Here is a 26,361-nt window from a genome sequence, read left to right on the forward strand (position 1 = left end):
GATGATACTTCTATATGCTGTCCTAGTCAGAGGTAGTTCAGTTTTTTTTTTTTGTTTTTTTGTTTTTGCTTTTTGGTGAGGCAATCAGGGTTAAGTGATTTGCCCAGGGTTACACAGCTAGTGAGTTTCAAGTGTGTGAGGCCGGATTTGAACTCAGATCCTCCTGACTCCAAGGTCGGAGCTGTATCAGCTGTGCCACCTGCCTGCCCCGTAGTTCAATTCTGAGCATGTTATTTACCTTCCAGAAGAAGGTGAAAGACTGAGTCTGTCATGTGACTATTGATTGAACTTCAGATGTTTAGCCTGGAGAAGGGAAGACTCAAGAGGGACATGAAAGCTTCCTTCAAATATTTGAAGAGTTGTTATGTGGAAGAGGAATTTGACTTGTTCTTTTTGGCCCCAGAGGGCAGAAGCAGGAAGAATGGGTACAAGTTTCAAAAATTTACATATAGACAGTGTCAGAAAAAAACCAAAACAAAGCCCTTCCTAACAACTAAAGCTGTCCAAAAGCGAAATGTGCTGCCCTGAAAGGTGATAGATTCTCTTTTGTTAAAAGCCTTCAAGCAGAAGCTCTTTGGCCATATATATCAAATATCTATCCTCTCTCCTGCCCCCCCTTCCATTTCCCAAATGGTGTTATATTAAGGATTCCTTTGGGGCATGGATTAGACTAGATTGCTTCTTTCAATCCTAAAATTTTGTGATTTGAAATTCACTTTTCTAGGCAGCTAAGGTAGTGCAGTGGATAGAGAGTTCTAGGCCTGAAGTCAGGAAGACTCATCTTCCTGAGTTCAGATGTGGCCTCAGACACTTAAAAACTGTGTGACCCTGGGCAAGTCACTTGATTTGCCTCAGTTTCTTATCTGTAAAATGAGCTGGAGAAGGAAATGGCAAACCATTCCAGTATCTTTGCCAAGAAAACAAACTCCTGATGGGGTCACAACTGAACAACAGCCATAACAAATATTTACTTTTCTGCAAACATATTGTCTTCCTCCAGTAGAGTGTAAGTCCCAGTGATCATCATTTTTATATTTATATCCTCAGTACCTCATGTAGTGGCTGATGCATAGTTGGTGCTTAATAAATGTTTGCTGATTCATTAAAGCAAAGATCATGATCATGTTCCTTCAAGTCTTTTCTAAACTAAAGTTTTCCAGTTTCTTTAATATTTATATGAATCACTAAAACATTGATTAAGCACTTACTATGTGCAAAGCACTGTAGAGTGCTGGGGATACAAATAGAAAAGCAGGACAATCTCAAGAAGCTCACATTACAATGGGGGAACAACACATTAGCTGGATGTCAGATGGGAAAGTCTTAGGATGCAAATACTTCTTTAATCTGATTTCTCTTACAGGTTCTATAAATGACGTGATTTCTAGCTCTTGGTCACTTCCCTCTGATTGCATGCTACCTTGTCAATGGCCCTCTGAAAATGTAACTCAGAACAGAAAATAATGCTCTTGATGGTTTCTTGCCCCTCTAGAGGACAGTAAGAATGTGAATTTCCCTGTGTTAGTCATCTTATCAATTTGCATGCATATTTGTTTACAAATAAGTAAATATACACATACTCAATGGTGTCAAACTTAAAAAAAATAATAGTGGTATGTGATCAAAAAAAGTTTGAAGACCAGTGAGAAATTAAGTGATTGCTCATATTCATATGTATCATAGGTAGGATTTGAGCCCAGGTCTTCCTGCTGCTGAGTTTAGCTCTGTCTCCACTATACCAATCTGTCTCTTATGCAGATACACAAGAATTAAACAGAGAACTAGTTTTGCTTTGTCATTTAAGTTTGCTGTGTGTCAGTATTTTCATAATGTCATTTCTGTTTTGGATATAGAAATTTTTATTAGTTTTCTTTTTCTCCCTTTCACTTAAACTAAATACTGGATACACATGCTTGACAGATAACTAGAAAATTTATTTTTCCATGTTTATTGAATGACTTCTGAAAACTTAAGAATACATACATGAGGTGAGGGTCCTGTTGAAGTTGGATAACATTAATTTATAGCGTACCCACTAAGGATGGTTGTATAATTTCTTCCTGCTCTGTTTAATACATACATATAGGATTAAAGGAGACAGATCCTGGGAATAATCCAGGGCTTTAGCTCGGCAGTGAATTCATATAGATAGGACCAGGGGGCACAGAATTTGAGAAGAGAAGACAATATGGAGTTTAATTGGTTAACTTTTGGGTCAAGATTAGGAAGGGAAGAAAGTGAAGTCAGGCAAGTGGTAAATAACCTGAAGAAGTACCGAGGGGTAGAAGGGTAGAGGTGGTTAGGATGAAGATGAATAGGCTTGGGGGTTAGGGGGAAGGTAAAGGAAAGGAAAAGTTGGTATGATAGGAAATTATGATTAGATAGATGAATGTCAGTTCTTGAACCGAGAAGTAGAATCCTTGTGGGTAATAGTGAGATTCAGGGTTTGACTCTGCCTATGTGTGACTAAAGTGGAATAGAAGAGTAGGTCATAGGATTTGAGGGGATTTAGGAACTATAAGGTTTTAGTATTTAAGGGAGCATCATTATGAATATTGAAGTCTCCTAGTATAAGGGCAGGACTTTGGGAGGGAGAAGAAGACACTGAGCCAGGGACAGAAGTTGAGAAAGGTGAATGATTTGTTGTCTGGTATTCATCAGTTATATTAATTGATAAATCTTGATAGAATGAACTTCAGAGAAGTTGCTGAGTGGAAAGAGAGAGTCTGGAAGTGGCAATGAAATACATGGAATATTTTTGATACTTCTTCCATTACCAAAGGAGGGTGGGGTATAATGGAAGGTACAGTCATTGAAGGGAAGGATGGCCAAGGATTAGTGTTAGGCTTCTAAATGCAGGAAGATGGAAGGAATGAGAGGAAAAAGTAGAAAATAAAGGGAAATGTTGAACAGAAATTTATTCCAGGTGGCAGAATTGGAGTGGGAAACGAGTTTGCAAAATACTGGTTTCAACTAAAGGAATAAAGTTGAGAAGGATGGGGCTGATAGATTGGGCTAGTAGTTAATTCTAGGTAGACTCTTTTGACACAGGTATGGGGAGAATAACATGGTGGGAGCTTGCTAGCCTGAGGGGTTTTTTGGAATGTTTTGTCTCAGTAGTCTCCAGCACATTTATTCTCCAGCATATTTTCTTGATATGTCAGCAAGGAGTATTGTACCCACCAAGCAGAGTAGTTTTGTGGGATGGGGGAGGTCTTTGCCCTGTAGGTGGAGCAGAGGTGGGGGCTTTTCTTTGCTGCCTCTTCCTCCTCTATTTGTAGTCTGGGCTGGCCTGGAGGAAATGGAGGTTCTTTGCTTTCTCCTTCTCTGCTACTTGCTTGGTCTAATTTACCCCCTTGAATTAAAGTATCTAATTTATCTTGTTTAGTATCTATGCTATGCATATTTGTATATAAGTATCTTAAACCGTAAGTTTTCTGACTATTCTACTTTTGAATATTTTCTCCTATGAATTACTGGTCTCTACTTTTTGTCTTTTTTATAGTGTACTTGGGGAATTTTCACTTTTCACCATCATTTTCAGCTTAAATCTTTCTATATTTCTAGAGAAACATTTTTACTGGCATTTATTAGGTGTGGCTCATCCATGACAACATTATATCATTTCTTTATATTTATTTAGGGTCCAAAATTCCAAAAAAAAAAAAGTTTTGTTCAAATCTTTTTTTCCCCCCACTTTGGCTAGGCAGTGGGGTTAAGTGACTTGCCCAGGGTCACACAGTGTTCAGATCTTCTTAACAAGCTATTTGTATCCTCATTTGCCTTTCAGTTCTCAGACTATTAATGCTTTCTGTTTCTAGCTTATACCTTCATAATCATCTATATTTAATAAAACTTTAGGTCATTATTTCTTATACTGTTATCTAGAATCCTACATTATATATAGAGTGGTTCTTTGAGAAAATTTCAATTCTAGTGATATTTTCCTCCCAAAATTATTAAATTACAACCTAAGCAGCTTAAAACTGCATTAAGATTTTTTGGGATATCCCTGTAATTTTGTTCAAAAATGGATTTTTAAAATGGAAATTGGCTTATTTTCTGTTTTGCTCCAAATTTCTGTACCCTCCCAGGCCTAGGGAATATTGTAAGTCTTCTAGGCCAGCATTTATGTGTTCCATCAGTATATTTCAATCTCCAAAGTATTTATTTCATGGCCAGATTAGCTTGGGAAATACTGGTTTCAGTAAATTAATTTGTGACAAAGCCACAAGAGAAACTAAATATTTTGAAATTGATATTTTAGAGAACAACCATCCCATCCCAAAATACTTCTTTGGTCAGTAATCTGTCTGGACTGGATAGATCATGTGTCTTTTCCCAGTGTGGTAATTTTTATGTCTCTTGTGTTTCATATTTAGTATATTGCCTAGAGAAATAGTAGTGGTATCACAGTATGCCAAAATGTATACTTTTATACATTAGTCTTTGGGTTTTTTTTTTAAACGTCATCTAGTAGAAAATGCACTTGGCTTATCACTTACTTTGGAAAGACCAAGCCCCAAAACTTAAAATGTTAAACTGAGTAATTTCAATTTTAAATTTTTTACAGGTATAGACATAAACAAGGTATCTCCAATTGGAAGAGAATTGACCCTCCCTTCTGGAAAAAACAATGGTATATATAACTATAATCTAAAATAGAAACGTTATCAGTAATGGCACACTTATATTAAAATCCATGCATTTCAATGCCTATTTAAATTTTAAAGTACCTTCAGTTTATTATAACCAAACTGTATAACCACTAAGTATGTGACTCCTTTTAAGTACAAATTACACACCTGAATGAATGTTGTCCTATTCAGAGTGATCACTTCAAAGGAATATATGCTTATTCTAGGTATGTTGCCATTGCTTAAAATGCTTTTTGGAATTATTGCCTTCAGAACCTGAAGCACAATTGTTTGAATTTTCTTAATGGTGGCAAATATTTTATTGTTTTTCTTTGAAATAGCAAATAGGCATTTGAAGTCATATCTAGTAAACAAGGTACATACCATTTGGGTTTGAAAAGGAATTATATATGTATAAAGTAATGGAACTTCTGTATACCAAAATGATAGAATTTATACATCCAAACGAGTGTTGTACTGCAAAGGATGTTCATTTTGTTCCAAAATTAAATTGCCTTTGAGTCCAGTGTAGGAGCATTGCAAGATAAACAAGAAAAAGTTTTATTACTTTATAGTCACACTACAAAATCTGGATCTTATTCTTCAGGAATATACTTCTGAATTTGCAAATTGACCTCACACTTAAGAAATTTACAGCTGTTAGTGGAAACTCCTCTTTGCTTCTAATCCTATGTTCTTCTCTCCATCAATCTTCCATAAATTCCTCATTATTATAATCATTGCTTTATCTTCTGACCTATAATCCTAGCCTTCTTTCTCTAATTTTACTTATTTCTACTTACTTTTAGCAAGGAGAAGTCAACGCAAAAAGTAAAGGGAAGCAATCATACAATAGTAATAACAACAATAATGATGATAATACTAATATTTATATGACACCTTCTATGTGCCAGGCAGTATGCTGAGCACTTTACAAATATTATTTCATTTGTAGAATACTAGCAACTCCCAAAAAGACTACAGATTCATCCACAAACAGTAGGTTATGAAGTTCATGGCAGGCAGAGCAGGAGATAATCTCAGAGTCAGAGTCAACATTTATTAAGTATTTACTATGTGCCAGGCACTGTGGTAAATACTGCGCATACAAAGGAGGGCATAACACAGCCCTTACCTTGAAGGACCTCACAGTCTCATGGAGAAGATGTCACATAACTAGAAGCTGAAAAGGGTGGGAAGAGATTACCAGGCACAGGGGCAAGATGAAGTAATGTACCTGAGTGGAAAATGATCTGAGTAGGTGTGAGTTTCTGAGTTGATTTCATCTTGAAGAATGATGAGTTTCTGAAAAGGTAAAGACCAGGAAAATAATCTGGTGGAAAATGATGAGAATTCTCTGGGTGCTATCCTTAAATAATGGAGGATCTGGGAGGAGCTTTCCAATGTCTGTCTTCCACCCTTTTTAATCAGATCTAAATAGACTTTTTGCTTCCTGCTTTTATGTAGACTAGTGAACAGCCTTCTTGTTCAAGATAAGCTAGAAAGTGAAAGACCTGCACAAAGGGCATGGATTCAACATTAGCCAGTTTAATAGTTATTTAATAGTCTTCTGACATATCAGAACCAAATTTTAATTTGAAATGAAAGGGACTGTTTGGGATCACCTGCTGGCTAGGTGCCCTCAGGACACCAAGTAGTTCTTTCCTGTAGTGAGCAGTGGCATACCATGGAGCCTTGAAAAACTTCTTGATTCATCGGGAAAGTCTGGAACCCTGCTATTGGAATTGTGGTACTCTGTACAGCAAATAGTATTTCTACTATGTGTAATGCTTGTGCTGACTTCATTTTGGAAAACCCCTGCTGAGGACAGCCACTGGGCTTATGAGTTTGGTTATGTTACTTTTCTGATCCTTATTTATTTATCTTTTACAGTTGCTTGTCAGACATTGTTGTCTCTCCCTGTGGATTTCAATTTAGAAAAACTATTGGGTAAGTATTATATTTATTTAGATTTTCATTTTAGGTGTCAGATTTTTATGTATTGTTTGCTCTTTTATAAGTCAGAGAATATTGTTTTTAAATATCTCCTTTGAGAGGTGGAAGGTCTTCCTAAAATTTCTACTTTTTCTAAAATCACCTGAACAGCCTATATCACAGTAAGCTTTATCAAACTGCTACAGTCTGAAACCCGCAATTTTAATTGATAAGGATCAAGTATGTACCTGACAGTGCTATCTTACTCATATTAAACAAAAATTCCCTCTAAAAACTTTGCCCATTGTTTTTCAAACCTAATGGCTTAATCATCTGTTAAATTAACATAGGGGAATATTTCAGAGCAGATGAATTTGCAGACCAGTCTCAAGAAAACCTCAGTTCCTCATCTCTAAGAAGAAAACTGTTTTTAGATGGAAATGGAAGTATGTCTGACTCCTTGTCTCCAACTTCTCCCAAGAGTCCATATAGTAATGCTCCAGCATCACTTGAAGTCCTTTATTCAATAGATTTATCCCCAGTTAGGTGCAGGAGCCCCGTGGAAACACCAAGCTCGGTAAGTGCTTAATTAATGCTTTTTCACTAATTTCTTAAAGAGCACAGTACTATTTTTGTGTATCTAACACATTAAAAAAATTTTTTTGATCAACTTTATTTTGACACAAGCCACTTTATTCCTTTATTGTGTTAGGCCCTGGGAATACAAAAATGAAAGTCTCTGTTAGCAAAGAAATCACATTCTACTGGTAGGAATATCACATTATATTACTGGGAATTTCCCAAAAAATCCCTGACCAATCTTCCCTACAAAGTAAATTCCTCCTAAAAGTTATGTAAAGCCTCTTAGTGGTCGGATTATGACAGATACCACACTCACAGTTTTTTAATTTATTGATTAACTTTTATAGACATTGTCTGATTATTACGTGAGAGGCAGTATATGGATATAGTATAGTGGGTGGAAGGCTGGGGTTGGTCATGAAGACCTGGGCTGAAGTCCTACCTTTTAACATATACTAGCTGTGTAACCATAGACAAGTCACTTAATCTTTCAGTGTCCTAGGCAAAGATGATAAGTTGTGTACATCATGCTGATCTGCATTGATGAAGGGAGTTGCCATATGTTGTTGAAATCACAATTCCCATCCATCTACTTCCTAGGTCATAATATTGTTGACGTTGATAATCTTTATAAAATTTTCAGAGAATATTATATTTAAATACCTCCTTTCAGAGGGGGGAGGTCTTTCTGAAATTTCTACTCTTTCTCTAAAATCACCTGAACAGACTGTGTCATAGTAAGCTTTATCAAACTACTACAGACTGAAACCCATAATTTTGGAGTCATCAAACTCTCTCAGTCATAACTTACCCATCCTAGGGATTCTGAGCTCCCACAGGTCAAACCCTATTCCCCACCCCCGACTGGCCAATTTTTTATTTCTCTTAACTTTCCTACTCCTGTGGTCTACCCAGAATTTAACCACCACTTCCACTGTGTCTTCTGGGATGCCTGCTCCATTGGGCAAAAGTCTTGCTTTCATCTTAAGTCTTTTCCTTTCCTACTTCCTGTGTCTTCTGTCCTCACTCCTTCTTGCTTTTCAGCACTGGCTTTCCCTTGATTCACTGGTTGAAGTGGGAGAGTTGGAATACTCTTTGATCCCCATTGCTACTTCTAGGTTCTCTCCATCTATACTACCACCAATACTCAGGAACCTCTTCTCTTTTGAGGTTCATGCAGTCCATAACTGTTGACTGCAGACCTCCAGGACATTCCCTTTTCTTCCTCAGTGAGTTCAGTACCTGGCTAACTATGTTTCCTCCCCAACTCTTGCACTCATACTAAGGGATATTCCTTCAAACATCCTAACCTCCCAGTCCCTGAACTTCCTCATTTCCCGTGACCTTCTCTTCCTCACCATCTCAGCCACACACAAAAATGGTCATACTTTTGATCTTGCCATCACCCACAAGTGTAGCCCTGCCATGTTCATAACCTCCAAAATTCCCTTATCTAAGCACAGTCTATTAGCATTCCATCTCTCCCTCGGCCTTCCAGTTCCAAACCCTGTTCTTCATCCATACCTTAATGTCCAGAATTAACTCCTCATTTCTCTGTCATCTCTGCACTGTCCTCTTCTCTTGAATCTCCTTTCCACTTACATTGCTGATTGTGCTCTGCCAGGCCTCAGGCTTAGATCATCCTCACCATTCCCTGCTTTTGCTCTTGCATACTTGCTTCAGAAGAAAGGTGGAGAAGATCATGCAACTATCCTGACTCAGTTCACTACAAATTTATGTTACATAATTTCAACTGGGCCCTCATTGCCACTAGGCAATCTTTTTACACCTCTCTAATTAACATACTGTCCCACTCAACGTGGTGGGTTTTCCAAACCTTTTCATCTGTCTTCAAACCTCCCGTGGCTTCCCCTCCTACTTCCCTCTCAGCTCATATTTTACAGGGAAAAAAAGTGAAGGTCATTTGCCAAGAGCCCCCTCTTCTCCCTTTTCCTTATGTTTCATCACCTACATGCCTTCTGTCACTTCCCTTTCTGATCCCTGTCTTACATGATGAGATGGCCTTTCTCCTTACCAAAGCCAACAAACACCTTTACTTGCACAAGTGATCCATTCCATTGCATGTCCTCCAGCAGATTGCCTCTTTTATCATCCGCACTCTCTCACTTATATTTAATTTCTCCCTGTCTACTGGCTCCTTTTCCACTACCTACAAATATGCCTCACTTAAAAAAAAAGTCACTTGATTGATCTTTCCCTGCTAACTGTTATCCCATATATTATTTCTGCCTTTTGTGGCTACACTTGAGAAGGCTATGTACAATAAGTGCTTCTACTTCCTCTCCTCTTACTCTTTCCTTAACTCTCTGAAGCCTGGCTTTTAAACCTCATCATTCACCAGAACTGCTCTCTTCAAAGTTACTGGTGGCTTGATTGCCAAATCCAGTGGCCTTTTCTCAGTCCTTTTGACCTCTCTGCAGCCTTTGACATTAATACTTTCTTGATATCCTTGATATTCTCTTCTCCCTTGGTTTTCATGACACCATCCTCTCTTGGTTCTCCTCCTATTTGACTGCTCCTTCTCAGCCTCCTTTCTTGGATCTTCATCCAAGTCATGCCTACTAGCTGAGGGTATTCCCCAGGGCTCTCTTTCTAGATTCACTTCTCCCTCTGTACTATTTCATTTAAACTTCCAGGATCATATATAAAATCTTCTGTCTGATATTCAGAACCTACCCCACCACCCCTACTTTTCCAAGCTTCTTATTCTTCCTCCCCCACCTTATACTATTCAATACATTGACCTCCATCTCTTGACTCCAGACATTTTCAATTGATGTCCATTATGCCTGGAATGCTCTCTCTTATTTCAGTGTCCTGACTTCCCTTTGAAGTCTCAGCAAAAAATTCCATCTCCTTCAGGAGGCCTTTCTCACTCTTAATTCTAGTTCTTTTCCCCCATTGGTTATTTCCTTTTTTCCTCTTCCATAGCTTGTTTATTATGAGCTCCTTAAGGGCTGGGACTATTTTTTTGCCTGTCTCCAGTACCTAGCACATAAGTACCTTCTAAGTGTTCCTTGACTGATGACTGCAAGATTCAGCTCTATGAGGCTTTCCTGATTCTCCCTCCCCTCCAGCCCCAGGTTCTAATATACTTTTTCTCAAAAGGATTTTGTATTTATTTTGTATATGCTTACTTGGTTTTTTTAAATTAATTTATTTTGAATTATCAACAATCACTTCCATAAGCTTTGTGAATTTTCAATTTTTTCTCCCCATCCTTCCCCACCTTCCTTCCCAAAACAGCACGCAGTCTGATATAGGCTATACATATACATTCCTATTAAAACATATTTTCACATTAGTGATGTTGTAAGTAAGAATTAGAACCAATGGGAGGAACCACCAGAAAGAGGAAACAAAACACAACAGAAGAAAAAAAATAGCAAATACTATGCTTCAATCTGCATTCAAACTCCATAGTTCTTTCTTCTTTGTGGATAACATTTTCCATCATGAGGCCTTTGGAGATGTCTTAGATCCTTGTAATTGCTGAGAAAGGTTAAGTCTATCAATATTAGTCATCGCACAACATGGCTGTTACTGTGTATACATTCTCCTGGTTCTGCTCACTTCACTCAGCATCAGACCTTATGAGTCTTTCCAGGTTTTTCTGAAGTCAGTCTGTTCTATCATTTCTTATAGCACAATAGTATTCCATTACATTCATATGCCACAACTTGTTCAGCCATTCCCCAATTGATCAGCATCCTCTCAATTTCCAATTCTTTGCCACCACAAAAAGAGCTGCTATAAATATTTTTGTACATGTGGGTCCTTTTCCCATTTGTATCTCTGGGATATAGCCCTAGAAGTGCTATTGTTGGGTCAAAGGGTATGCATATTTTTGTAGCCCTTTGGGCATATATACTTACTTCTATACATGTTGTCTTCCCTAATAGATTGTAAACTTTGTGAATGTAGGAACTATTTCATTTTTTTCTTTGTAGCCCAAGTGTTTAGGTGCTTAATGAATGCATATTGGTTGATTGATAAATGACCTCTTTTCTCTTTATATGATTTTTTTTTAATCATAGGGCCAATTTTCTTCCAGTCCTATTCGGGGAGGTACAAGAAAATATAGCTTGGAAAGCATAACAAGTCCCTCATTTCCACAACACCCCCCTACAACTATTGCGTCACCAACATTCTCTCCAATTGCTTTTCAGATAGGAAAAACCACCACTCTCTGGTATGACTCTAGGGTTTTATTTGTTTGTCTTAAGTATAAAATGAGGCCTTTTTTACAGTCCTTCTCAATTATTTTATCATGATATAAAGGTGACCTAGGGTTCTTGAAGGGTATGTAATGGAATGCAAGATTTGGCAGGTCTCACCAAGCTATATAGGCTTTCACTATAGCCCTGATGACAAAAGGCCAGCCTAGAAATTTTGGAGAGACTCACTATTAGAATCTTGGCCATGAATTTTTTTGGCCACAATTAATGAAGATTAGTAAAGCATTAAAAGGTTCAATCTGTATGGGTGTAGGATGTTTCCATATTATTGGAATTACAGATATTTTGAAACATGGAAATATAAAATTAGTGTTTGAGGTAAATAGAATTGTACTTATATTAGTATAGTTTTATGGGTGGAGCCTCCTAGATGAGCTCTACATTTCTAAAAATATTCAGTGAAGTTTTGTTTTGGATACAATTCCATTCACATAGCACATTTTACATTTTCAAAAGAAAATCAACAAAGAAGTTATTTTGAGTGGGATTGTATTACAAAGAATTATTATCAAAACCCCATTCTTCCCTGAAATTTTATACCTAGTCTAATAGTAGTCAAAAGTGTATTTCTTTATTTTCTGCATTTAAAGTTTTAGCATTCTGATATAAGATAAATTATGCAGGTTGTGCTTTTGTTTTTATTATATTTAGAAGCTGAAATTATAAGCTTTTTACTACTTGTCTGTTAACAAAATAATAAAGTGCACATCCCATATTATATTAATGTGAACAATATTGTTTTAATGGAAAATATTTCTTAAAAGATTTCTCTTGTCAACTAGTCTGTGATTGAGAAGAGTATGATATGAAAGATCCTTATTATTCAATAGATTCATATTTTTTGGCAGTAACAGTTAAATAATTATTCTAATTGTAGGAAGCTAGTTTTCCTGAAATAAAAGTTCTTAATGACTTTAATTAGTGTCATAAATATGTAATACATTTGTGTGTGTATGTGTATATGTGAATGTGTGTATATATACCTACTTTTTTTTTTCCTCTTTAGAACCAAAGAAGTTTACCTTTCGTTCTCCTGATATGCCATCTGCCCCACATTCTAACGGCATTACCAACTCCTGTACCAGAAGTCCATATATAGATGGCTGTTCTCCAATTAAAAATTGGTCTCCTATGAGACTTGGGACGTGCAAAGGAGGTACTCAGTACCGTACTTCACTTATTCGTATACCTTTTACTCTTGAGCATCATAATGAAGAAGAAGAAGAAGAAAAAGAAAATGCTCCTCCCACAGATGCCTCTTTACCACCAATGGATACTGCTGGCATACATCTGCGACAGCTAGATGGGGATGCTTTTGCACATGGCACACATTTAGTTGTGGCTACCATGTCTATTACAAAAGATCAATCCAGTGCTTGTGAGAAAGAATTGGCATTATTGCAAGACATTGAAGGTGAAAAGGAGAATAGCTCTGTAGAGATGGTTGATCCTGTGGAGATAGCAGATGAGAACATTTGGGTTAAGGATACAGTTAGTAATGGGAGTTTACCAATGACTGGATTTATGACCGGTATTGCTTTCAGTATTGAAAGCTCTCATATGTGCATGTCACCTCTTGCAGAAAGCAGTGTCATTCCTTGTGAAAGCAGTAGTATTCAGGTAAGGCATTAGAAATCATTTTAACTTATTTGTTGGTATTCCCCATTGCCTTCATTTAAGGCATCAACCACATATTCTTCTTCCTCTACTTCTCTGAATTTAGTTATAAAGAAACAATTTTAATATTGTTACTGTAACAATATAAACTCAAAATATAATATTCCTAAATCTTTTGAAACCTGGAATATACCATGTATTGTGTTTCTTGTTGAGCACTGCACTGTGCATCTTATTAATACTGTTGGTTATTCAAGATATACCCACAGGACTGTGAGCAGCTCACTAAGAAAAGCTCATCCTATCTTCCCCCCACTTCATAAAACCAGCTTTTCCTTGTTACTAAGGTTAGCTAGTTCATGCTTCAAGAAATGGAGTTATTTGGGAGCACAGGCACTCAAATGATATGCCTTCACTGCTTTACAAAAATGGCCTGTATTACAGGCCAGAAGGGTTATTGCCACATACTGTGACCTAGCTGGGTGGGTACACTATTTGTTTGCCTCCATTAGGCTAAAAACCCATTGGAGAAAGAGGACTAGGTTTGTGGACAGAGGGACCTGGCTGTGAATATCAGCTCTGCCCTTACCATCATATAGTCACTTGAGCTCTCCTGGCCTCATTTTCCTAGTTTGTAAAATGAGTGGTTTGGACTGTATGACATCTACATCATGAACTGATAACTGCACAAAAGGGCCTGTTGCTTTAATTCAGTGGGTAAACACTAATGAAAATTCATACTTTACAAGCAGCTTGCTACAGTGGAAGAGGTGACAGGTGGGAGTCCAGGTACTTGGCTTTGAATCCTGGCTCTGCCACTAAAAGTGTGGGGACCTTAAGAATATCCTTCAACCTTTCTGGGCTTGAGTTTTTTCATTTGTTAACAGGAGGAATTTGGAATAGATGCTGTCTTAAGGTCCCTTCCAGCACCAAGTCCATATCTTGGCATACTATGGTAAATAGTTAGATCTATGGTAAATTATTAGATTTTTGTAATACTCTTAGTGAAATCCAAAATAAGTTATTTCATTTCACAGCCCTTTTAAAAATCACTATTAAACAAAGAATCTATGATTTGAACAGTGGAATGCTCTCCACTATGAGAGACAGCAAGTGTTTCTAGGGCTGATGGAGCTTCCTAAGGCTAGAGACATGGAAATTAAATGGTTTTCCTGGGATCATAGACTAATAAGTGTTCAGGGTAGGATCTGAACCCATTTCTTACTGACCACAGACCCAGAATTCTGTCCGGAACACCAGTCTGCCTTTATAATAGCATGAGAATCATTAGTAAATAATAAGGGTTCTCAGGTTATCTTAAGTTAATTAGGCAGTAAAATACACCAGAAAGATCAGTTGCTTTTTTTGCCTTAGGATTTTAAAAGAAAATATTAGGCTAGAGGAAAGGTAGGTCAGGAAGGAAATCAAGTTGTATAGTCTCTACAGTCTACCTTTAAAGGTCCAAGCAACCTCTCAGGATGCATCTTTCTCTCATGTGGATCTAGCCTAATGAAATGCAGTTTCTGGTATAATATTTTTATTATAAAACCTTATCTTAGGAAATAGAATTAATCATTTCTGTGATTTAGGGGAAAATGCAGTTTACTGCATTTTTAAATGATGATTAAAATGAAAAAATCCCAGGACCAAAATTTTTCTCGCAAAAGTGAATCTTTAGTTTTCCAGAAGGGTTAGGCAGCTATGGTATTTTTGAAAAACACTAGACTATATGTCTTGAGAATTGTCATGGCCCCATTTTTCTAGCCCATTTCATAATCTTTAAATTTCTTCTGGCTCAATATTCTGTGATCCATAAACTCTGATCTAAAGCACCAGGAAAACATGTGATTTTGTTTTATAGGTAACAACTTACCAGGAACACATCTATTCCTTAATTTAAATATAGGTCTTCTTTGCTCTAGATTTCTCTCAGCATACTTCACCTGAGTTGCAATGGTAATTAAGTAAATTCCAAGTAAGCACCACCCTTCTTATCTTGGTCAAGGTTGCATTCTATATTAGAAATGAATTCTGAAAGCCTTACCTAGGATTCCAAAATCTGAGGATTTATGCTATCTTCATGATCCTGTTTTCTACCCTATATTGCCTATCTTGACCAGATAGCTAATTTCAAAGTAATCCAAGGTAGAGTATTATTCCTAGGTAGCAAATATATCCGTATATCCTTTATAGGAAGATTGGCAGAAGGTCAGTAGCCAATATAAATATATTGACCCCCAGTTGAAATATGGTTTCTGTATGTAACAGCTAACATAATAAACTGATAACAACATTCATTTTCACTATAATACAGCTAGAATACTGTAGACTTGAACAAGAACTGAGGTCACTTCTAAATCTTGGGTCAGCTCTTTGTCCATTGTCCCTCTTTCTTATTATAAAGAAATAACTTTTCTTGAGTGGCATGTCTATAAATGATATTGCAAAAGATTTAACAATGACAGCATTATTGCCATAAGTTTGTATACCCTAAATGTGATGGTTTTGAAGGGAATCAAGCTCATATAAGGGTATGTTCTGATAAAGTTGTTAAGAAAAATTTTTAATCCTACCCTACAGTTTTGCTACTTTATACTCATCATGCATATTTTACTCATTTCAGCATAATTTTATTGCATATTACATGGTGTTGATATACAGTAGTAATTATTAATGGTTGATGAAATTAGCTCATAGTTTAAATTTAATCATATATTTAAGGTTTCTTAAAGATGTATTAAAATTTTAAAATACCTTTTAAGGTTCTTCAAGATCACGAATATGTTGATATGAAAAGTTTAGAGTTTGCAATTTAATTCTTAGGTGACTTTTCTTTTTAATGTTCTACTCAGGTCGATAGTGGCTATAATACACAAACTTGTGGGAGCAGTATTATTGATACAATTGGAATTGGAACAGAGAGCTATTGTAGAGAAAATGATGCACCGTCCTTTGAAGTTCAGAACAAATCTCAAGTTGCTGAAGCAAAGGTATGGGATACTTTTGAAGGGAAAAATTATATGGTGGTACAATATAGTATTTGTATTTTGGTTTTATTATGGTGAAATTCCTTATCCTCAAACAAGATCTATATAAAGCCAGTTATCAGTATCATCAACTGTTTATTCTAGGTCTAATTTCAGTAAGAGCTTAATTCTTTTTTCTAAGGTATTTTAAAATAAAATTTTATTTAAAAGTGTAAAATCATTAGCTGCCTTTGGTGTGGTAGAGCTAGATTTGGCCTGTGGGTTGTGGTTTGCAGAACCCTTCTCTAAGGGAAAGTGTGAAATGACAGAAAGTTTAGAAACAGGACTCCTACTTGGCCTGGTATTTTAACTCATCGTGAATGGGAAAGCTTTTCTAAGGAGAGTGGCAAAACACTACGGCTAGTTTTCTAGTTTCTGTGTTTGGTCTTCTGGGACACTTCTGGTATCTCTGAAGTATCTGTCACAAGACTATCAGGCATGTTCATAAATATAAATATTTAGCATAAATAATTTTACTATTATCTGCTAATATGTATTCTGTAAAGGTGGTAACTGATTAGATTCAAGATGGTAATAGCAAGGGCTTCCTTTTCTTATTATTGAGAGAGCTGTGGTATTGTAGGACTTACTATAGCTGTGTCTCCTCATCTGTAAAAAATGGAGATAACCTATATACTAACGAAGGTGGGCAGTTGTTCAGGATAGCTTTGTTAGCAGTCAGCCATTATTACTGAAAGGCCCAGGGCTTTCCTGGAGCCAGAATTCTAACTTTTGGTTCTTTTATCCTCAGCATGCCACTTAACTTTTCTCAGTCTTAGTTTCTTAACATCTATAAAATACTAGTAGTACTTACTTCCTTTTAGTGTTATGGGAAAAGTGTTTTGTAAGTCTTAAAACCCTATGAACTTTTATTGTAACATTAGCCTGTGTATGTATTAATATTTGTCATCGTTGTTTAACTTTATATTTCCATGATAAAAGAATCTTGTGACAATTTTATTACTAGCCAAGAAATGCTAACTCAAATTGCAAGCCAGTTTATTCATTAGGATATATAAATATTAGAAAACTTATCTACTGCTGAATCATTTTAAAAAACATAACTTACATAAGGTAATTTTTTTTTCTATTAAAGTTAGCTTTTACTACTTCTCACTCATTTTTGTGTGTATGGACTATGGGTTTCTGAAATAAATTTTAATCCCCAATAGTCACCCTAATCCAATCACAAGTAGATAAATGTTTCTAAAAATATATAACAACTAGCATTTATGTGGTACTTTTAAGGTTTACAGAGTGTTTTACATATAATTAACTCACTGCCTCACAACAGTGGTGAGGTTAGGTGCTGTTATTTTGTAGATGAGGAAACTGAGGCAGATATAGGTTAAGTGACTTGTTCAGGGTCATTTGAATCCAGGTCTTCCTGACTATAGGCCTGAGTGTGCTAATTTACTGTGCTAATGTTTGATCCCCAAAAGAAATCGTAGTGCTTTATCAAATAGACTGATAACAAGGTATTCTTTATTTTTTTTCTTTAATTAGCAAGAACATACAACACAAGGATATTGGAGGAAAACAGCACATCCTTCATAGAAGTGTGTATATAAGAACTGTATACCATCACTGAATTGCCAATTAAGATATTCTGTGCACCGGCTCAATAATGTGATTATGATTGGGAGAAAACTGCCTTGACTACAGATTGAACCCTTTTTTCCTTCCCTTCCCAATGTGAAAGTTGGCACTGAAAATCAAATGCCCAAGTTGATGTTTACAAAAAAAGGGCAGAAGAGCTCCTGAAACTTCACCAAATCACAGAAGCAGACATTTCTTTTTATCATTAAAACTTCATAATTACCTCAAATGACTTGATCATAATTAATTTTTTTGTTAAATGTGACATGATTTTTTTCTGATGTAGGGGATTAATAAATTGTTCTGTTTTTCACATTTGTTTAGCATTGCTCTTTAAATGGGTAACCATTAAATAAGACTGTTATATGTAAAATTACTTTGACTAAAAACAAGCTTAGTTTATTCAGTATGCAGCCTTCAATCATTAGACCTAGTTTTCCACTCCTTTATTTGCAAATACTAAGATGTGTGATGAAAACTCTATTCCCCTTCATTAGTGTATTCCATAAAAAGAAATCTACAAGTGTTCTACTTAACTTTGAAATATGAAATGCTTCTATCAGAACTTCTCTCCTTTCTCTCCCTATATCTTACTACCAATTCTAAATCCTTGTCTTCATTGTAAATGCTAGTCACTGTCCTAATTCTTTAACTGGTTCATTCTACCACCTCTGGCCACTTTGCCCCACTTTAAATCATGATGCTTTAAGTATCCATCAAGTTGATACTTCTATACTGCTTCTATCCTCCTATATCTATCTATCCATCTATACTGGTTAAATCTTGATAGGGGGCAGTTGTAAAACCATACCAACTAGGTCCACTACAAATTTATTTGATTATCTCAACTAAGCCCTCTCGATAATCTTTTTGTTCTTATTTGATGAGCTCTCACATTCTCCATAGCACCTGTTCTAAACCTTCTCCCCTCAAGCCCTCTATACCAATCCATCTCAGCAAAGTTCATCAAGTTCATACTTCAAATTGAGGCCATTCTTAATGCCTTCTTCCTCATTCTAGATCTCATATCCTCATACTCTTCATTGTCTTCCTTTGCTCTAGGTAAAGGCCTTCTATAGCTGGATCCCATTTTTCTTCAACCTATAAACTGGCTTTCTCTGCTGATTACAAACGTGCCTAGCTACTAGCCATCCGAACGAAGCAAAAACCACTTGACCCTGCCTTTTAATCAAGCTATCATCCTATGTATTTTCTCCTGAATTTGGCCGAAGACCATATGCAGTTTTACATCATTTCAACTCCTCATTTTACTTAATTCATTTGCAGTGTTTTATACCCCTACCACTCAACTAATGCTATTCTCTCACAAAGAATACTGATGATCTCATTTGCTAAATCCACTAGATTTTGTCTCTGCATTTTCTGACACTCATGGCCACTCCCTTCTCCCTGTTTTTGTGAAATTGCTTCTGATAGATTCTTAATAGTATATTTTTCTGGATTATCCTTGGCCATTGCGTATGTCCCAAAGTTTTTCATGGGCTTACTCTTGGAATGATATATGAACTTAATTCCTGATCATGTCTATATAGTGATTAACCAAACTTACATATCCAGTTCTCATATTTTTCCTGAATTTCAGTGCTGCATCACTGAATGCCTCCTGGATTCTTTTGACTGGATGTCCTACTTAAATTCTTCTATTTAATGTATCTAAAACAGAATTCATTATCTTTTCCTCTACTTTCTAAATTTCCTATTTCTATTGAGTGCACTATCATTCATTCTTCTAGTCACCCAGGTTCATCCCCTTGCAAACTAACTTCTCAGGCTGCCTTCTACCCCAGATCTAATCAGTTGCTAAGTCTTGTCAATTCCCTAATATTTATTTGTTGCATCCACTTCTGTTTTCTCCACTGAGAACATGGTTACCACCCAAGTTTAGGATCTCATCACCTCTTTCCTGCATTACAGCAATAGATTCCTAATTGGTCTCCCTGTATCCAATCTCTTCTCTGTCCCACAATTTATCACACAGCAGCTAAACTGATATACCAAAATAAAATTTGCAAACTATTATCTGAAAGCCAAGTCTGGTCAGCCCCCTGTTTTTGTAATGAGCAGAAGGGCTAAGAATGGTTTTTACATTTTGAAATACAAAAAAACTTCATGTAAAAACCATTCTAGTTCATAGGCCATAAAAAAACAGGAGTCAGGTCCCCCCGAGCCGTAGTTTGACTGCATCAATCAAAAAGCTTCAGTAACTGGATACTAGCCCTTCTTCCATAAGGCTATTAAATACAAACTACTATGTCATTTAAAGCCTGTACAATATGGCTCTAACCCAGACTGACTACTACCCCTCATACATTCCACATTATAGCCAAGCTGATCTTGCCGTTCCCTATACATAACATTTCATCTGCCATTTCTCACTCTTCTCCATGCTTGCAATACCTACTTCCTCACCTTTACCTCTTAGAATTTAACACAGTTCAAGTTGACACCTCTTACATAAGACCTTTCTCAATTCCCTCAGCTATTGGTGCTTTTCCCTCCTCTACTGAAAATCAAATCCACCCCAAATTTTGTATTCATTTTCTGTGTAAGTGTTGTTTCCCCCAGTAAGATCCCCAAGGATAAATTTTTTTTTCATTTGTCTTTGTATTTCTAGTTCAGTCCACGGCACAGAATTGACTCTTAATAAATGTTAGTAGTATTAAAGTGAATGAAAATATAATAGTAATGTTGGTAACTGCTATCACATGTAAAATAATAGTTTGTTAGTGTTAAAAGAGATCTTACAAGGTCAGCTAAGGGCCAGTCCCCTTATTTTATAGAACATTTTCATTTTTATAGAATATGCTCATTTTTAACTCAAGTTTTCCCTCAAAATCCTACTCCATTTGTTTAGTGGAAATGACCCTAGTTCTTAAATACTATAATACAAAAATATAAACTTTGGCAGAGTCTATGCTGGAATGGCTGTTCAGGTACGACTGAACATACATAGCAAGTGGAATCATATTTGGTCTTAAACATCTCAATTACGGGAATGCTACAAGAGGAAGTCGAAATGGTATTTAAAAAAAATAAAAGATCAAAAAAGCTGAACTAGACCAGGTTTATACACAGGGGGTTGGTGCTAAAGGTAACACAATTTTGAGGGTGTTCAGTGACTGTTTTTCCAAGTATGTGAAGGAAGGTAAGGTATCAAAGGTAATAGATAAAAATCTTTGACTTTTATTATTACAAATAAAAAAAGGCAATCAATATAGCATCAATAATCACCAACCCATAGACACTACTTATATAAAATTTTTGAGAAGTATCTACTAATGAATTGATGGCATCCTTGATGACAGTATAGAAAGGATTACACAGAGACTTTCACAAAACTACCTTAAAGAGTCTTAACTTTGTATTTATATTAAATATATTTTTATATGTACTTTTCTCTCCTATTAGAATGTAAGCTTCTTGTGAGTAGGGATTGTTTCATTTCTTGAACTTGTATCCCAAGCACCTAGTACAATGCCTGGCATGTAGTAGGAACTTAATACTTTATTAAACAAAGGTATCTCCTATGTATATGATAAAAGAACACAAGAATTCTTGAAAGACATAACAGAACCTGTATATGGTGGGATTTTCCAGATGCTACCATTTGCTAATGACTATGCAGACTGAAGAAAAAAAAATCCACAATCACTCAATTCAGCTTAATTATTCATACAAGAAAAGATGAGTGGATGAAGAAAGTATATGGCACAGGTGATGACACACAGTTGGACAACTTAGTTCTTATATATTAGACAGATACTACTAATGAATGATCAAGCCCAGAATTCAACAGAAAAATGGATTGGATCACCTTCAGAAAACCACAGAATTCTTTTAACGACACCCAACTTTTCCCTGGAACAAAGATCCACCAATATTCTTCTGGTGATTAAACATTACTGTCTGTAAAGTACTACAGTTGAGAATTACCCAAAAGGTCATAGAGAAGCACATGTTGTTTTGTCTGACTATGCATATTTATTCCAAGGATTTATTGGGCAGATGAAGGGGAGGGTGCAAGGGAGAGAAAAAAACAAATAATTGAAAAAAAATTAATTAAAAAAAATCATGAATGAAAATTGCCTAGACCTATTAGTACCAGAGGACAAAATGAAAATAAGAATTCATTGGTCACTTACTAGAAGAAACTCCTAAATGAAAACTACCAGGAGTGTCAAAGCTAAAATCTAGAACTTCCAGGTTAAAATAAATGAAGAGGGCTTGAAGGAGGGTGGGGTGGGGGAGAGAGAGCATAAGCAGTCAGAAAGAAAGATTTCAAGTACCAAGGAGCCACAGTTGGCAAATTATATAAGAGACAAATGCTTGGAATACTAAAGAGAGCAAAAGATAAAGGCTTACATGCAAGAATAACTTAACTTAGTGAAACTGAGTATAATCATATGGGTGGGAAAACGGACCTTCAATGAAATAGAGGACTTCCATCTATTCCTTATTAAGAGATTATCTACTCAGAACTAGAAGGAACTATACCATAATGAAGTATTTATAAATGGGGGACAGGAAGCAAAAATGACCTCAGAAGCGTAATGTCTTCAAGAATCATTGAGGTAATAAGACAAAGAGCAGTTTTGTTATATTTTGATCTTAAAATGAAAGAAGTGAAGAACACACTAGGAAACAGAGGGTAAAAGAAGCTAGAATGGATTATTTCAAATAATCACAGGACTACAAATATGAAATAGATGAAAGTAGGCTGCATTTGAACTTCATCACTTTGATCTGAAATGGACAAATGAGGATTGCATATACAGACACACACACAAAGAATATGATGTAGAAATTAAATTCCACAGAGAATCAAGTAGGGACAGGAAAACAATAGGGGGTTAAGAGAGGATAAATTCGGGGAGATGTTACTCCCAAGACAAACTCCATTTTTGGAGGGTAAAACACGAAGGTGGAGTTGGGAGGGAGAAAAAGAAAAAAGAGGTAAGACTCCATGACTGGGAACTAGGTGAGGGGAATGAAAAATGATAGTGAAGAAGCAAATTACGTAAAATATAGATCAGTAATGTTGAGGACACTTCTCTCAACATTTTCCTCTCAACATTTCAACATCACTCCTCACAACTCTTTTGTTATAAAAAGAGTAGCAAGGATTAAAAAACATAAGAGGACAAGATAGAGGGAAATATATAATTAACAATTATAACTGGGAATGGGAATGGGATGAAATAACCCATAAAAATTAAGGAGGGTAGAATGTATTAGAAAGCAGAATCTAAAAGACTCAGAGAGAAAATAAGAGGCTAGGGCAAATCTGTTATACTTGAAGCAAACTCAAAAAGCAAGGGCAGCACTAAGATACATAATAAAAAGATGACAAAAAAAGGGAAAGTACATTATGCTTAAAGCACCATAAATAAAGAATATCAATACTTAATAAATAGTACCAAATGGTATAGCATCCAATGTCATTATCATTAGAGGAAAAATTAACATATAGAATGAGACATAATAAAACTGAAATAAGTAGAGACCTCAGAGTATCCCTTTCAGATTTAGACAAGTCTGACCAAAAGATAAGAAGTTAAGGACCAGAACAGAATTTTATGAAAGTTATACGTAACAGACCTTTGGTGATTACTGAATGGGAACAGAAAGAATTATACACATTCTCAGCTCTGTGTGGAACTTTTCCCCACTTGACTACTAACAAGGGCATAAAACCAAAGCCAGATATATTAAACACATCCTTTAGCACCAAAATGCATTAAATTCATATTCAATAAAGAATTTTTGAAGAAAGTATTAATTCTCAAAGAAGAAAGTTGAGATTAGAGCTCAAATAGTATAATCATCCAAACTAAACAGAAATTAATAGTGCTTTCAAATAAAACAAATTCCTACATTTAATGATACCTGATTTGAATTGTGGCAGGAAGGGACCAGAAACTCTCCTTTTCCCTCCCCTCATCCTAAGGCCACCTAAGCTTCAGGAGCACTGAGGAGTCATCTCCTCTGCTTCCTGCAGAGAACCAGAGAATGGATGTTCAACAGTTAATCAATTATGGGATATTATTCTTATAGCAGAATGGAAGACATTGCTGTTGAGTGAAGAAAATCTTAAGTCCAGAAGGTCTTTGTTCCAGTTCCCTAAACTTGGCAGTAGCCACAACTGTCAGCTGGAAGCTCCCAGAAAGTTTGTTGGCATCCCATGCCAAGGAATCATAACTTCTGTCTCCTAGATTCTATTAAGTTATATATAAAAGCCAAAGAACAGTTTCCTACTCTCCACTATTCATCATCTACCTGAAGAGAAGGTGCTGTAATATATCTTTCAAAGCTGGAAGCTTTCTTAATCCTCAAATATCAAAATTGAGGCCCCAAAAAGGTTCAGTGTCACGCAATTGTCTAAGTCATGCACAATGAGTTAGCAATAATGCTTGAATTAGAATCTAGGTTTCTTGAATCCTAGTCCAGTATTCTTTCTGCTATGCAATTCCTTAAGGCTAACTTTTTTGGAAGTACTTTAGATTAAGAAGTATGCTAATAGGGAAAGATCCCCAGACAGTCAAAGAATTTAATTAAAAAAAAAACCTAAAGATTGCAAGGGTCTTTCCACATTGCCTGAAATCCTACCAATTAAAGATTCACTTTGGTCAAACAAGTAATTCCCTCTGAAATGTTAAAGAGAAGTCCTTCATACTTTAGGATGGATCAGTATAATCAGATCAGTTTCCTGTAACAGGTGAAGTGCGATAGGGACTGGTAATTTTCTGAGAAGGGGCACTGAAACATGAGCTCCAGAATGCCAAAAGGCAAGGTACACCTCAAGGTTGGGGGGAATTAAATTACCATTATAATTAAGCATTTTGATAGCTTTGGGCATTTAGACAATATCTTGTTTTTCTATCCTCTAAATCCAGGATGGTCCTCTTCTTTCTCCTTATTTAAGAAATCAGGAATTATTTATGTCAAATAAATCAGCTTTTCAATAAAGAGATGAATGCTTCAAAATAAGCCAGTAAAGTAACTGGCACTTCTGAAGTAAATTCATTTAAATGATCTTTATCTGGTCCCTGAAGTTGCTGTCCTATCAGTATGTAAGTGATGGGCATTCAATTTAATTTTTCTGCATAAATAATAGTTGTTACACCTAGAAAATGAAAAGAGAAGTACTCTTCTCAAAGATGATGAGAAAGACTTGAAGGCAATTTTTTAATAAAAATGCAAATTTTAAAAATGATTAAAATGCATTTTAAAAGAAACAAATTAAATTTGCACCCAATACTTTTAACCATGAAACTTGCCAGTGTTCTTCCCCAATGTTACAAAAGGAAATCAATTTTGTAACAGTCTCTGTTGTTAGATACAGCTAATTTTCTAGCTTGCTCCTCTTTTTTTCTGGTTCATCAGTGTTCAAAGTTGTAGAATCAGTAGGACCACTTACTCCTGGTATCTAACAGAATGCAGTGGAAGAAAAAAAATTTAAGATGTCATTAAAAAAATTATAAAATAATAAGAGATTGACAGTTAATTAAAAATATTAATTGCCAACAAAAACAAATTATTTTGCTTATTGCAATTATGTACTTACTTCCTGATTTCTGCTAGTGTTAATTCTAAATTTCTAATAAAGAGTGGTCCAGGAAGATGGGTAGGGGAAGACAGAAGACACTATATTTAAGTGATATCTAATCTTTTTACTTCCCCTTTATCCCTCTTCCTGTCACTGTTCCCCCCCCACCACCAGTGGATAATTAATCATTCTTTAGAAAATACCAAAATGAAAAGCCAGATTTTTTGATTTTCAGCTCTCACCTCTCAGACCAAACTCTTCACCCTTTCCTCCCTCCACTCTGACCCTTTCCACACAAAATACCCCAAACCTGATATTTTAGTACACCAAAAAGTTACATTAATACAGAAGCTAAAGAAGCAATTATCTACAGGTACAAAAGAAGATAAATATGTAGCAAACAAGACCTTAAGAAAACTGATACACAACACTGCAATTTATTTAAAAGTCAGGTGAACTGCTAAAGCAGTTTTTTTTTTAAAGCTAGGACTCAAAATTTTTTATTTCATGCTGGAGATCCTAATACTTCTAATGGGAATATATTACTTAAGTGATGATAGAAGTTTATAGAAAAACAAGTTTGATAAACAAGTATTTAATATAGACAATTTTCAGAAATCTGTATAAAGTCAGGTTAACCTATATTCAAGTTCAGTTTGTGTGTAGCATACTATGTCAAATTTTAAAATCATTTCTGATGAAAATACTGAAACATCACTTAGCTGGAAGGAACTTTTAAAACATATGATTCAACCTAACTGTCCAAAACTATGTAAGAGATGTTACAAATGACAGTTGAAGACATTTTCATTTTGAAACTCTTAAATGTCAAAATAAGGAGGGAAAAGGCTTTAAAAGAACGTCTGACCACAAACATCCTTTTATTCTTATAGCTTCCACAAAAGTAGTGCACACATATTATCCTACCACAACATGAGTATATATTTGTAAATCCAGTCTTACCTGCGGTTCTATCAGGGACATGCGAATTTTCTGATGCTGAAGATTGGATGAGTCTAAGGTGACTTTCACTTTAACTTTATCAAAAACATGAAATTCTGTATCTTCTACTTTTAGTGAGGGCATCTAAATTTTAAAAAATACATTTATAAAACTATTTTTTATTGCTTTCAGACATT

At 35.8% G+C, this 26,361-nt stretch overlaps 2 protein-coding genes across 2 annotated transcripts in view; one reads left to right on the forward strand and one right to left on the reverse strand.

Moving 5' to 3' along the window:
* The window catches only part of BORA (BORA aurora kinase A activator), a 33,422-nt gene extending 15,452 nt beyond the window's left edge, over positions 1 to 17,970 (forward strand). Inside the window, 8 exon segments of the mRNA XM_078147700.1 lie at positions 4,574 to 4,639; positions 6,531 to 6,587; positions 6,923 to 7,149; positions 11,213 to 11,356; positions 11,358 to 11,367; positions 12,420 to 13,033; positions 15,883 to 16,020; positions 17,563 to 17,970. Coding sequence (XP_078003826.1) covers positions 4,574 to 4,639; positions 6,531 to 6,587; positions 6,923 to 7,149; positions 11,213 to 11,356; positions 11,358 to 11,367; positions 12,420 to 13,033; positions 15,883 to 16,020; positions 17,563 to 17,613 — 1,307 coding nt within the window. The 3' untranslated portion in view covers positions 17,614 to 17,970.
* Positions 17,971 to 20,838: 2,868 nt separating this feature from the next.
* DIS3 (DIS3 exosome endoribonuclease and 3'-5' exoribonuclease) overlaps positions 20,839 to 26,361 on the reverse strand; it is a 43,358-nt gene continuing 37,835 nt past the window's right edge. The window contains exons 20-21 of the mRNA XM_020992440.2: positions 26,186 to 26,308; positions 20,839 to 25,102 (exon numbers count right to left, since the gene is read on the reverse strand). Coding sequence (XP_020848099.1) covers positions 25,019 to 25,102; positions 26,186 to 26,308 — 207 coding nt within the window. The 3' untranslated portion in view covers positions 20,839 to 25,018. The remainder of the gene's footprint in view (positions 25,103 to 26,185; positions 26,309 to 26,361) is intronic.

This window comes from Phascolarctos cinereus, unplaced genomic scaffold (genome assembly GCF_003287225.1).
Source record: "Phascolarctos cinereus isolate Bilbo 61053 unplaced genomic scaffold, phaCin_HiC Scaffold_7;HRSCAF=346, whole genome shotgun sequence".
In the NCBI taxonomy this organism is placed as follows: Eukaryota; Metazoa; Chordata; class Mammalia; order Diprotodontia; family Phascolarctidae; genus Phascolarctos; species Phascolarctos cinereus.